The 12914-nt window shown below is 38.5% G+C and overlaps 1 protein-coding gene across 1 annotated transcript in view; it reads right to left on the bottom strand.

Moving 5' to 3' along the window:
- The window catches only part of LOC103479283 (receptor-type tyrosine-protein phosphatase S-like), a 98742-nt gene that overhangs the window by 35227 nt on the left and 50601 nt on the right, over window positions 1-12914 (bottom strand). Inside the window, exons 6-8 of the mRNA XM_081598448.1 lie at window positions 11950-12060; window positions 10454-10465; window positions 1052-1066 (exon numbers count right to left, since the gene is read on the bottom strand). Coding sequence (XP_081454574.1) covers window positions 1052-1066; window positions 10454-10465; window positions 11950-12060 — 138 coding nt within the window. The remainder of the gene's footprint in view (window positions 1-1051; window positions 1067-10453; window positions 10466-11949; window positions 12061-12914) is intronic.

The raw sequence follows: 12914 nt of genomic DNA, 5'->3' as shown, positions 1-12914 counted from the left end.
GGGGAAAATGAACTTCAGGGATTTACAGAAAATTACAAAGGGATATTTCAAGTTTAGTCCCAATTACTTTATGGCACTGATGATTTCAACAAAAAGACACAAATCTTGTGTTAAGCTCAACCGTTCAGAGTGAGCTGCCTACTCAAAATAATATTGTGACAAACTCTTGAGTTTCATTTCAACCAGGACATGACACCTATAGTCAGTTTCTCTTCTCCTGAATAGAATTTGCGCTTCCTTTTTTTTCTTTCAGCTGCATTGTTCTCGTTTTATCCCCCCTCCTCGAAGTCATCCTAAACTTTATCCGGAGACTTCAGAGAGAAAACTTTACTTGATTGCAATTTCTGTGCCTCGAGGCACTTGTGCAGCAGATGGGGCTGTTTTTAGATCGAGTATATGCATCACTGAGGGGCCGATCAATAGGGCCCTGACTGCTATTTGTGTCCCCCCTCACTCCCACCCTGATGTGAGGGAGAACAAGCAAAGTAGCAAAGTTATATGCAATACTACATCTGTCAGAGCTCGCCTGACTACGTATTAGAGGGGAGACGCAGCGAGAGACTGAAGTCATAGGTCACTCGCATGCCTGGGCAACTCAAGAGGAATAAAAAATGGTGGAGGAACACAAAGAAGAGAACGAAGAACTGAAAGAGGAGGACAGAGAGAAGTGAGACAAGACAATACAGAGACAGGTAGAAGCAGAGACACACAGATAGAGAGAGAGAGAGAGAAAGAGGGAGCGAGACAGATAGAAAGACAGAGGCAGCTCTGCGTCTCTTCCAGACAATGACAGGCAATGTAGCAAAGGACAGCCACATTGTACAACAAGATACTGTACAATACATAGGATCAATAACTGATAACAGTGTGTCGTCAAAATGAGTTGGAAATGTGGACAGAGAGTGGGTCGAAAGGGTCCGAAAAAGGTGCTGTGATCGTTGGAGACATTAAGTAAAGAACACCAAGACAGCATGAAAGAGTGCGAGCAAAAAGAGAGAGAGAGATATGTGAGGTAGTATGTGCATGTTTATAAGTTAATAAACTTATGTACATGAATCTGAAGCTCCTACACATCAGGGCGCGGACAGAATGGAGAGGAAGAAGAGAGAAAAGGAGGAGGGGGAAAAAAGACAGGGGGCAGGGGGGTGGAGATAAAGAGAGGATTAGAGGTGGGGGTTTGCGGGGGGAAGGAGGGAAGAAGGAGGGAAGAAAAGAGGAGCGAGGAAGAAGAAAACACATGGATCTATTTAAAAACACGGCTATATACCAGAGTCAGGCCCATTCAGAAAGCAAATGCTTCTAAAATAAGAAGAAACAAAATAACAAAACAAAAAAAAAGGATAGAAAAATAAAATGGCTAGAAGAAGAAACTGGATGTTGGAGGAACAGAGAAGAAAAAAAGGGGGAGGGGGGGGAGAGATACCCGAGGGTCACAGCACAGGAAACAAAACAGAGAGAGAAACAGACAAACGTCTCTGGATGAAAGGAGAGAATGAAAGGGAAGAGCAGAAACAATCTAGAAACTCAGCACTACAGGAAGCCAACAGTACCTTGCAAAGAAAAACTTTTTTGCATTTTGACACACCCTAACAACCGCAAACCTCAATGTCCTTGTAAAGGACAAGCCAACACAAAGCAGTGCATAATTATGAATTTACAGGAAAACGACACGTGGCTTTAAAAATGTTTCACACATAAAAACCTGAAGCATGGCGTGTAGATCGAGAGGATTAATGTTGTGGCCATTTTTGCAAAATTACTCAAACTCAGTCTGAACGGATACAGAGCGTGTGTGAAAATCTAATTTCAACTTGTCAAAAAATTCTCACTTATCAATTACATTTACAGGGTGTGGATTAAGCAGTGCTCTGAGATGTTCAGAGCTCTTTTGCTTCAACGTCTAACCCTGTTTTAAACTTCTGAACAACTTTCTCTCTGTCTGGTTTCTGTGCTCCATCATGCTGTTTGTTCTCTAAAAACTCCTCAGGCTTAAACAGAACATCTTGATTTGTGATAGTAAATACTCGCAGGCGGACTCTGCTACTTTGTTGAGTAGGTACCCTCTCAAGACAAGTATCTTACGGATCTTATTTAGGGGCATCCGAGTGAAAGGGACTGAATACATTTTCACAAGACTTTTTTCAGATTTTAATTTGTGCAATTTTGGAAACCATTTTGCTTCCCCTACACAAAATCCCAATAAAATGCATTGAAGTCTGTGGTTGCAGTGCGATGAAATGTAATAACATTTGCAAGGTACTGTATGTGTTTACGAAATAAAAAATATATATATATAACAAAATTAACAAAACAGAAATTAACAGAAAAAAAGAATCTTCTAAATCTAGGAATTAATTGAAAAAAGTCTAAAATGAAATCCTACAAACTGGCAAAGGAAGAGAGTCTAAGCTTATTCTGTTTACTGATGGAACATATCACTCAAAATCTAAAATCAAACACATAGAAGGATTAATAAATACTCATAAACTTGCTGCATAACCTCCAGTCCTTAATGAGTAACATCATTACATGGATTCTTCACAGGCCACATCCCCCTACTTCAAAGAAGCTAGAGACAGTTGGGCAAAAGTTAATAGTTTTCCATAATTCCAACAAATTTACAGAAAAAAAAAAAAAAAAGTCAGCTCTTGCTGTGAATTCACTACTGTTCCATGAAAAGTAAATGTAATTCAAGTCTTGCAAAAAAAAAACAAAACAAAAAAAAAGTAGAAAATAATCAGAAAAAAATACCCAGAATTGGATACAAGTTGAAGAGAAGAAAGAGACAAAGAGACAAAGAACAGATAGATCTGTTAGAAAACAGACATGATTGTGCAGGCATCTCCTCGTCTGAGCATGCTGGAGACAGACAAGCAGTCCGACAGACAGGCAGCCCCAGTGCACAACACAAACACAGCAGGTGCAATGCAGCATGACAAAATGAGTTTTGATCTAGAAACGAGGGGAAAAAAAACCAACAACAAAAAAAACCGTGTCAAATAAAAACAGCAATTTATTAAGCGTATTGTGAGTTAATTTGGTAATAATGTGAGCAACGGGATGGAGGTAGTGACTCAAGATGATTTTTGTGGAAGCTTTATACGTATTTTTTTCCTACATAAAACCTAGATTTCCTTTCGGATTCAAAGAGCTCCGACTAAAGAATCAATTGCAGGAACACAGGTGAGTGCTTAAGAATAAAGCAAGCTCATAACCAAGGATAATCCCTCAGTTGCTCACAGCGCCGCTAGCTTTACCTTAATCGAACCGGGCTCTCGATCCCCCCACACACCCTCCATTTTCCATACATTTTGTAAGAGCTGCGGACCTTCAGTCTTTATTAGAGGAGCTATCATTAGTCCTGTCCTCTGCTGGGAGTCTGCTGGCAACAGCCTGGAAGGACTTGGCAGAGTCAGAAGGATTACGGCAGTGTCTCTGTGAGCTATACGGCTGACATTTACAGAGAACCATCCTGTCTGACTCAAGGACACAATTTTCATTAACCACTGTAATAAGAGGGAATCATTATATCCCTGAATATAGAGAAATGAGAACGGGTATGATTAATATCAAATGCCACTCAATACAGATTGTATTAGAGACGCTGGTGGAAATGGGAATAGAAAAAGGACAAAACACAAACAAGAGGGAAGAGGGGGACGGTTTAAGTATAAGTGTTACTGGAATAACACAAACCAAGACAAGTGAAAGTTTTTCTTTTTCTTCACTGCAGTTGTTTTGGGTGTAATGAATTAAAAATGCCTTAATTCGTATTGCTTATTGATGAACATTTGATGAATATACCGACATGTTTTTCATACATGAGAACAATATCATTTTATAGCTGGAGAGGCCTGAGTCATCTCCTACCAGAAACAACTTATTGGCTAAAAGACAATAAGCTCCAATGTACATTCGCTGGAGGTATGAATAATTATGAGCTTAGTTGTCTGTCAATTTAAAATATATATATATATATATAAAAAATATTTGAGTTGAAAAACCATGAAATGTTTTCGTTTGCAGCCATTCTAACTCAAGAAGTGAATTGTAATTATACTTTTTAAACTGTCAAAATATTATTACTGGTGTGAGTGATTAATATTGAAAATTTTAAGTGAAAATACTTTGTGTTATAATGTAAATCAGTGTTTCTCAACCGTTTTTGGGCCAGCGCCCCCTAGCCTTTATCCAGGTCCCTCTCCGCCCCCCACCAAAGAATTTGCAGGCTACTTTGCACTGACTATTATTTTATCATTAATATTACTATCACTATAGTAGATGTTTTGATTTTTATGCTTGCTTCTGTATTTATCATCAAAAATAATTTCCCAGAGAACAAAAAAGTCATGGGAATAGAAATTATTTTCACAGGCAATGAACATTCAAGTTAAAATCTGTAGGCCTAACAGCAGCCAATCAGAGTGGAAATAATATTCTTATGTGCCATTTTCTAGTTGTTAAATGTTGCACAAAATAGCCAGATAAAAGATGTTCAACATGCCAGTTTAAACTTTGAACTATTTGCAAACGACTGAGCTCTGCAACATTAAAACATGGATAGAACTGTAACTACATTAATCATAGCTCTTCTTCTCTTCAGTGTTTGTCAGTTTCTGGTGGTGCAGCTCTGTGCTGCCTTCAGGAGAATGGGACATCAGATTATCATCCATAAAACTTCACCCACATGGCATTTATTGTGCAAACCAGAGCTTTCAGTGGAAAAACTAAAGCTCCAGATCCTTTTAATGCCATACAAAAATGAGACAGAAACATGGATTATATCTTTATAGAGACCTGTCTATTGATTTATAGATTAATAGTTTTACTGGACAGAAATGACAAAGAACAAATCTGGTTCTTAATCAAATCCTAATGAGTCAAATTGAAAGTGTCATGGAGTCATCAGCCTCATGACATTAACACTGACATGAGAAATAATATTGAAGAAATAAATATATCAAATCTAATTAAAAACATAAATAAGTGATCAGTTCTTTACTGTTATGGTCTGTAAGATATATTTATTCTCAGTACTAGATGTGGTCTCAACAAACCCATGACATTTCAACAATATTATTTTACTTTTTATGTGGAAATAGTGTCTGTTTATTCTTGCCATACAGTCCTCTGTATTAACTATTGCTCGAAAGATCTTGCCATACCAGTTTATTCCTATGTATTTACTTTAGTTTCTTAGTTTATTCTTGCATTTTGTTCGTCATTCATTTCCATTTAGTTTAATTTTATTAGTTTTATCTTCTCTTGGTTTATTGCTATGTCCACTTTAGTTTCTTTCCTGTTGCTAGATTTATTTGATCGTTTATTGACGCTCACCATCAGTAATCTCATCACCTGCTGCGCCACCTAATCAAACGGAGCGACGAACTAGATGTGAATTATGGCATAAAAACAAAGAATCCGACGCTGAGCAGTGAAAAAAAAATCAACACATGTGTTTTATGTCCCGCTTCTCCTGTTTCAGAGTTTTACGCAATGTGCGCCTCAGTCTTTTTCTCTTTTTTTTAAACTCCATAAGGTGCAGGGCGGTCGGGAAGCGTATCGATGGGGAAAAGACAGACTGACAGAAACCTTTTAAAACAACGGAAACAATTTCTGCATTCTGATTATTGAAATTTAAAAGTGCTGTGTTGTTCTATCACCCCCGTTTCACTTACAGCACCGTGTTAACGCTATAAAATGAACGCTCTCTACCGTGGTATCACTCACGGAGGGATTTCTTTATTTAAATGGGTTCATTTTTCAGAGGGATACTCAGTGAGGGTATCGTCATTTTAGCTACCGGTAGCAGGAGAGCGGAGCTGCGCCATGAAGCTAACAGAAGCTACAAACACTGAATAGAAGAAGTGCTGCCATCGATACAGTTACAGCCAAGCATGATTTAATGTTACACAATACAGTTTTACCAAGTTGCTCAAAGTCTAAACTGGCATTGTTGTTCATTTAAGGTGTAAAGTTTACCTTCGACCAAACGCCCCCCAAAGGCATCATAGCGCCCCCCTTTTGTAAAAATGTCCCCCAGCGCCCCCTGCCGTCCTCTGAACGCCGCCTGGGGGGCGGTATCGCCCACGTTGAGAACCGCTAATGTAAATGATGTAAGATGCATATTAAATCAGATGGAAGATATTTGCCCAGGAGATTTTTTTTTGTGCTAAAACTAATAAGCGAGCTGCGAAAGTTGTTATTGTGCTATCATGTAAAAAGCTAATTAAACACCTTAACAAATAGTTAAAAGGTGTTTGTATTTACAAAAATGAAAATACTTAAAATAAATAGCACATCCAGGTGTATATGCCATGAAATCCCTTTAAATGGCTCAAAAATATGTGGAATGTCATTAATGTTACATGAAAACAGATGTTTTGTGGAGTGATGGAAATGACATTTTCCATTGAATTGAATTTTGTTTTTTATCGTATTCACAGTCAGTAAGCGCTTTCATATGTGGTGAAATAGTACAACCTTCCAAAATATTTATAAAAACAAACCTGACGAAATATGAATCACTCATCGACGAACAATTTTCAAAGTGAGCACAAAATCTAGCCCTAGTTTTATAGCACGGTTAGCTGCAGCTCAACCATCAACCACATGGGGAAAGACCTGAGCATAGAGCTAAACTCGCTAAACCGCAGAACAACTCTTTATGAAAGTGTCTCTTTGTGAAATTGGAACTAGAATCGCACAATATAATGAATAGCAGTAGTCGTAACAACAATGTTCACAATCTCACAGTGACAAAGGACTTCTTGATCACAATATCGATAAGTGATAACTTTGCTTCTTAGTGACGTAGTGAGTCGTGACAAAAAGAATGTGAATTGATCAAAATCTATTTCAGAATCGCAATATTCAACAATGTTCCTAATACTGCGTAGCACTAACTGGAACCAAAAAGATTATAAGGCAAATATCAACAAGGCATATCAAAACAGAAAAGAACCAAGCTAACATTAACCTAGCCGATACACAGAGATCTTCCTGTGCAAAAGCCTCAGCGGAGAAAAATGCATGCTTTTGCACGCACATGTACCAAGTAGCATTGTTCTTTAAAAATGAATAATAAAGCTTTTAGAGTAAGTGTTGCTAGAACTTTCGATGCAGATAAAAATGTTCAGAAATGTCTGATGGAAAAAATGTCAGTCACTGTTAAAAATATAAAGAAATAAAAAAAATATCCTGAACAGGATTATGGATGAGTGAGTTTGGTAGAATCCCAAAGTTATAGGTAGAGCGGGTAGTTTAGACAAAAAAAAATAAAAATAAATTGTGAGAATTTTAATTTGTAACCTATTTCAGTACAGATCGTAATACTTTACACAATTGATAGGCTTTTAAGAGCTTTAAAAACATAAACATAAGTTATGTTTCCAATTAATATATATTGAGCATATGATTAGATTTGAAATTGTGTTTAGTTTATAAAAGGTGAAATTTTACAAAATTAAAAATCAAAGCTGGAAAAGAAACAAAACAGATAAATGGATACATTTCATACAGAGCACCAGATTTAGGCAGCTTAAACGCAGAGAGCGTCTTTATCACACTACACTGCAACTTTATGTATAAAGAATACTGAAAAGATTCACATTACTGACAGCTGTCTAAATCAAATCATTCAAACACCTGCTTGCTTTGAATGTATTTACAATGTGATGAATACATATAGCTAATAAAAAGCAAAGGAAGATATAAAAATACTGTACAAGGTCTGTAAAGCTAAAATAAACACCTTCTTGTAGCTCTCAGAAGTAAATTGGGCAATTAGGAACAGGTCTATGAAATTTATTAGAAAAAGAGCAGAACCGATAAACTGAACAGAGTGCTCGGCTGAACACTTGTCAAACACTGTGTGGGTGCGTGAGTAAACATGTTGAAAATGCTTTATATATTTTTTATTTTCTCGCAGTACAAGTGCAAAGAATTAAGGGGTTTTCACCGTTTAACGTGCGTAACGTTAATAGGTTCAGAGCATCCGGGGAAAATCTTTCTGTCTGCAGGCCTGAAAACCAACACTGATAACAGCACCGTACTAAAAAGCAGATGTTATTCTGCTTGTAGAGATTACTGCATGGCTGAAATGCAGGGGGAATGTTTCAGATGAATCTTAAAATGTATTTATAGCATTTATTTTGAAAATCGCCTCAGGCTATGGAATAGCAGGCCCATCCGGCTTATTATCAGAAGACTTATCAACAATCAGCATCTGATGTCATGGCGAAATGAAAGCATGGCCTTTTTTCAACTGTGTCAGGTTAATGTATCGTTCTAAAGTGAAAACTCGAGGGAACAAAACAAAGGCGCTGCAGATTCACATTGCTATATTTATCTAAACAAAGATAAAGCCAAAATGAAGAGAAAAAAAAAACTGTAAAAGATTAAGTACTACCCCTAAAGCCCTTTATGCCACATGGTGACTTCCAAAAATATTTAAACAAATTGAGGTTTTTATGTTTTGCCAAATTATAGCCACAAACTTCAAGGGAGCATCCTTGGATTTGATGTAAAAGACCAACACAAAGTAGTGCAAAGAAGTGAAGAAGAAGAAAAACAAAAAAGGAGATAGTTTTCAGATATTTTTGTTTGTGGTGTGCAATTTGTATGTAGCTTTCCAAACATCTGTGAAGAACAGCCTTCACTGCAGCACAGCTACGGCTCTGAGGATACGACTCTACCAGCATTTGCACATCTAGAGACTAAAATGTAAGTCTCTTGTTTACAAAATTGCTCCGGCTAAGTCAGACGGGATACAGAGTCTTTGTAAGTATTGATTTTCAAGTCTTGCCACACAACCACAACTGAATTTAGCTTTGGACTTTGACTGGGCCGTTCTTACGCATGAATAAACTTTGAGATAAGTCCTTTTTTTTAAGCCGTTTGTTTTGTGTTGTATTCCTGCTGGAAGACAAACCTCTGTCACAGTCTCACGTCTTTTTAATGTATTTTTTCCCCCAAGGTTGCCCAGTCTTTAGCACCATCCATCTTTCCCTTGACTTCCTCCCTGATTAAGAAGAAAAGGATGATGCTGCCGACATCATGTTTCATTGAGCATGGTGTGTTCAGGGTGATATGTACTATTCGGTTTTTTTGGGGTTTTTTTTTTTTTTACAAGTCATAAAATTACATTTTGGACTCACTGCTTGTAGCCATCTTTAGACAGGACCTTTAATGGCTTTTTGTCTTATGCTTATCCATAGAGGTCTGATTTGTGTAACGCCAGATTCTTTGCCAACTTAAGTCTTGATGTATCGCATCAAATCCCAACAAAATAAACTTTTTAGAGTGAAAAAAAATGTGGAAAAGTTCAGAAAGTGTAAATGTTTTTGCAATGCAATCTAAAAAAAAAAAAAACTAGAATATAAATGCGTACTTTTCTTATGCTATGAATTTAAGATCCCCTCAGAATATTTTTTGAAATGGGTGCAGATATATTTTGTTTTTCACTTTTAGCAACATATTTTGTTTTGCTAAGTAGAGCACTCATTAGTAAATCCTACCATCATATATATATTTTTATCTTACATAGTTTAGGAATTGTTTTAAACCTGTTAGGTAACCAGACCAAGAATGATTCATTGTGAAAACTTCCCACATTCTCTGTACACACAGCTCTGCACTACAGCAGAGTGGTCAGCGATGTTTAAACTTTACTCTTGCAGCAGTTTCAAACATGCAGTGCTCGAGTTAAATTTTATTCCCTTGCACATCTTGAGTTCGTGTTATGGATTTAGCCCCGAAGAACCAACTGGTACTGACCGACCAAACAATAGAACTTCGGAACAAAAAGGGGGCATGTAGAAGCTTTACAGTGAGTGCAACATTCCCAGTCAGTGCAACAACTGGAGCAAGATGTGATGGCATGGGAGAAGGGACACAAAGGTAAAAATAAACCCATACAAAATAAAAGGGCAAAAAACAAAACAAAAAAGAGCTGCAACACACGACAAGGCTGCAGGTTCAATAATATCACAATCCGAGCATATCACTAGGCGTTAACACACATTGCGCCATGCTCCTGTGTCAGTCCGTCAGTCAACACCCATGCAAGCGGTGCTCCTTTCTCTTTCTCTCTCACTCCTTCCATGCAAACATTGCCTCTTTTTAATCTTCCAATTCTTGGGTCTCCATGACAACAAGATCATACCATGCAGAAAACATTGATCGGGGAGTGAAGGCAATACCAAGGGTTCTGCACACAAGGCCTCACAATGCAGTCAAGGCACTCTGCTGCATGGGCGGACCGCTTCGTCATCTTCGCAGCAGCTTTGCTCTCCTCATTTTTGGACACACGGTTTAAATGTCTCACTTTTAAAGCTACTTTTTTTTTTTTGTCCTCCTCTTTATTTTTTATTTTTTTGGGTTCCTGCTGTTTCAATAAGGGACGCTTTCTGAAACAAAGGAGTAACAAAAGCAAAGAAAAGAGCGCACCAACCTTCTCGAAGCTCTGAGGGATGGAAGGGGGTTGATGCAGAACACAATGACGTGGGGGGGGGAAGAGAGAGAACGAGGAAACACAGAGAGAATAAAAACGGCCAGCGCAAAGCCACTCTCGCCTCACCACAACGCTCCTGCACGAACCTCACACAGCACATACATACAGTGTTCTGATAAGCCACGTTAACAAAGAACCTGAACTTTCGAATCAGAACGTCGGGCGCTGTTTGTGAGCCTACGTGGGACACCAGCACCCAGGCAGAGTTTGCATTCGGTTCGTTGAGAGAGATTGGGAAAGTTCAGCCAATCTTTATTGGTTTCACGATTAAAATCAAAGCACGGTGCCTTGCCAAATTAGCCACGGCTCAAACCTTTTCGCATTGTTCACGTTACAACCACAAACATAAATGTCAAGAAAAAAAAAAAACATTCCCACAGCATTATGCTGCCATGACTAAGTTTCAGTGACGTAGCAGTGACGTGGAAGAAAATGCATATTGGCCATTTTCTTCCACGTGTTTATGATGAACCCTCCTCTGGAACAAGCAGTTCCCCTCCCAAACAGGTGGTGGCAGAAGTGATCATATCAATTTAGACCTACGCTTATTAATACAGCAATATCTTCAATACAAATATGTTATGTCCTTATTGAATTATTGTAAAAGCAAATTGGCTCTGGTGCCAATCAGTTGTTGGCCTCCCTGAGCAAACGGTCCCAGCCTCACCAACTTGAAGAAAAAAAGTTCTGCCTGATTAATGCTCCCGTTGCTGACCTGTTCGTTGATGCATTAAAATGCTATCAATGAGATATTTGAAGCTAAAGCTCCTTGGTCTTAATGATCCCATTTGCCCACTAATGTTCTTTCAGGAAACCTCTGATGCCTTCACAGGTCGGCTAATTTTATCCCGGATTTAAATTAAACACAGGTGAACTGAATTCTTAACCGACTGCTTAAGGCTGACCTACATTTTTTTCTAGAGGCATCAGGATAAAGCCAGCCGAATACATATAAATGTTTATATGTTCGTTTTTTGAACACACATTTAAAAAGCAGGCATTTACAAGTACGTGTTGGTTTACTACAACAAAATACATCGACGTTTGTGGTTGTAATATGACAAAATCTGCAAAGGCTCGAGGTGTACAGCAAGGCGCTGTATTTTCTCTGTAGCTGCCTTCTAGTATAGAAATCAGCTTAGTAGTAAGATCAGAGATGTTTCCATGCAGTTAAACCGAGGCATGGGCTCACTTTGGGTCTCCTTTACTGTACGAGATCACACCAAGGTTTAAGGTGGAATGTGGTTGTGAAAAATACCAAAAAAAGAACAGGGTCAACATATATTATAGACAATGGATGGGTTAGTAATACTCGTTAAACAGCACAGTCATGGAAAAGAGGTAGCGTCGTTAAAAAGAGAACCTTAACCGAGGCTTTTTTTTTTCTTCCTTTTGTCTGTCCACGTGTGTAGAGGTGTTTCGTGTTCGGGTCCTACCTCGCACATAAAGGTTTGCTGGGGAGGAATAGCGCACGCCTTGGGAGTTGTTTGCCACGCACTCGTACTTCCCTTGGTCCGTCTCCTCGCTGTTTTCGATCTGCAGTGCTCCTGCAGGTGGACAAGAAAAGGTTTGCTTGTGTTTGTGCAGAACAAAAAAAACCATGCACCTTTTTTTTTTTTTTTTTTGAGACATCTGTGTGCTAGATGCATCTTCCTGTTCCAGTTTGACCCCTGAAGTAGCCTCACCACCTGTTGCTCCAGCAACCTATACGGTGTTGCTTTGATGTTATTTCTGAGGCTCGGTCTGAATGGGTTGCACTCTCCTGATGAATTGTTTTTTGTTTTGTTTTTTTTTTTGGTTTCCTTCACCACTGCTCCCCCTCCGTTTTTTTTTAAACAAATAGCATATTCATAGTTGAAAGACTCCTTGCACAAAAAGTTGGCTACAGAGAAACAACTGACTTTTTGTAAACTCGGATGACACTTCTGCTCGTGTACCTCTGTTTCAGCTCGTGATTCCTCTCCTGCTGTCATGAAAAAAACACAACCTTTTTGCTTTCTTGGCAGTAAACTGACAGCAGCTTTACCCCGAGGCAACAACCCAACGACACTCTTTAGCTCTTTGCTTCTTCAATCTTCATCCTCCCACCTAAATCCCGCCATGATAAACAGTGACTCCCTAAACGTGCTATAATTACACACTGCACTCATCAGATATTCTTCGGCTTCAAAGGCTGCTATTCTCACACATACAGTTTTATATATGTATTTTACTATTTTCATTTTTGAGCAGACGGCCTTTTGAATTACCAGCAGAGACTTTTTAAAAAAAATTTTGTTTTGCTCCTTCTGTCTGCTCTGTCACATTCATGTCAGTGCAAACTGACTTTGACATGAAGAAGCCTGAGGAGGAAGCACACACCCAACTATGAGACTCTGCAGCTCTGCATGGGGAGGAGAGA

The sequence above is a fragment of the Poecilia reticulata genome, chromosome 17 (genome assembly GCF_904066995.2).
Source record: "Poecilia reticulata chromosome 17, P_reticulata-male-v2, whole genome shotgun sequence".
Classification (NCBI taxonomy): Eukaryota; Metazoa; Chordata; class Actinopteri; order Cyprinodontiformes; family Poeciliidae; genus Poecilia; species Poecilia reticulata.
Note: the sequence above shows the minus strand (reverse complement) of the source record. Positions and strands in the feature narration are given on the sequence as shown.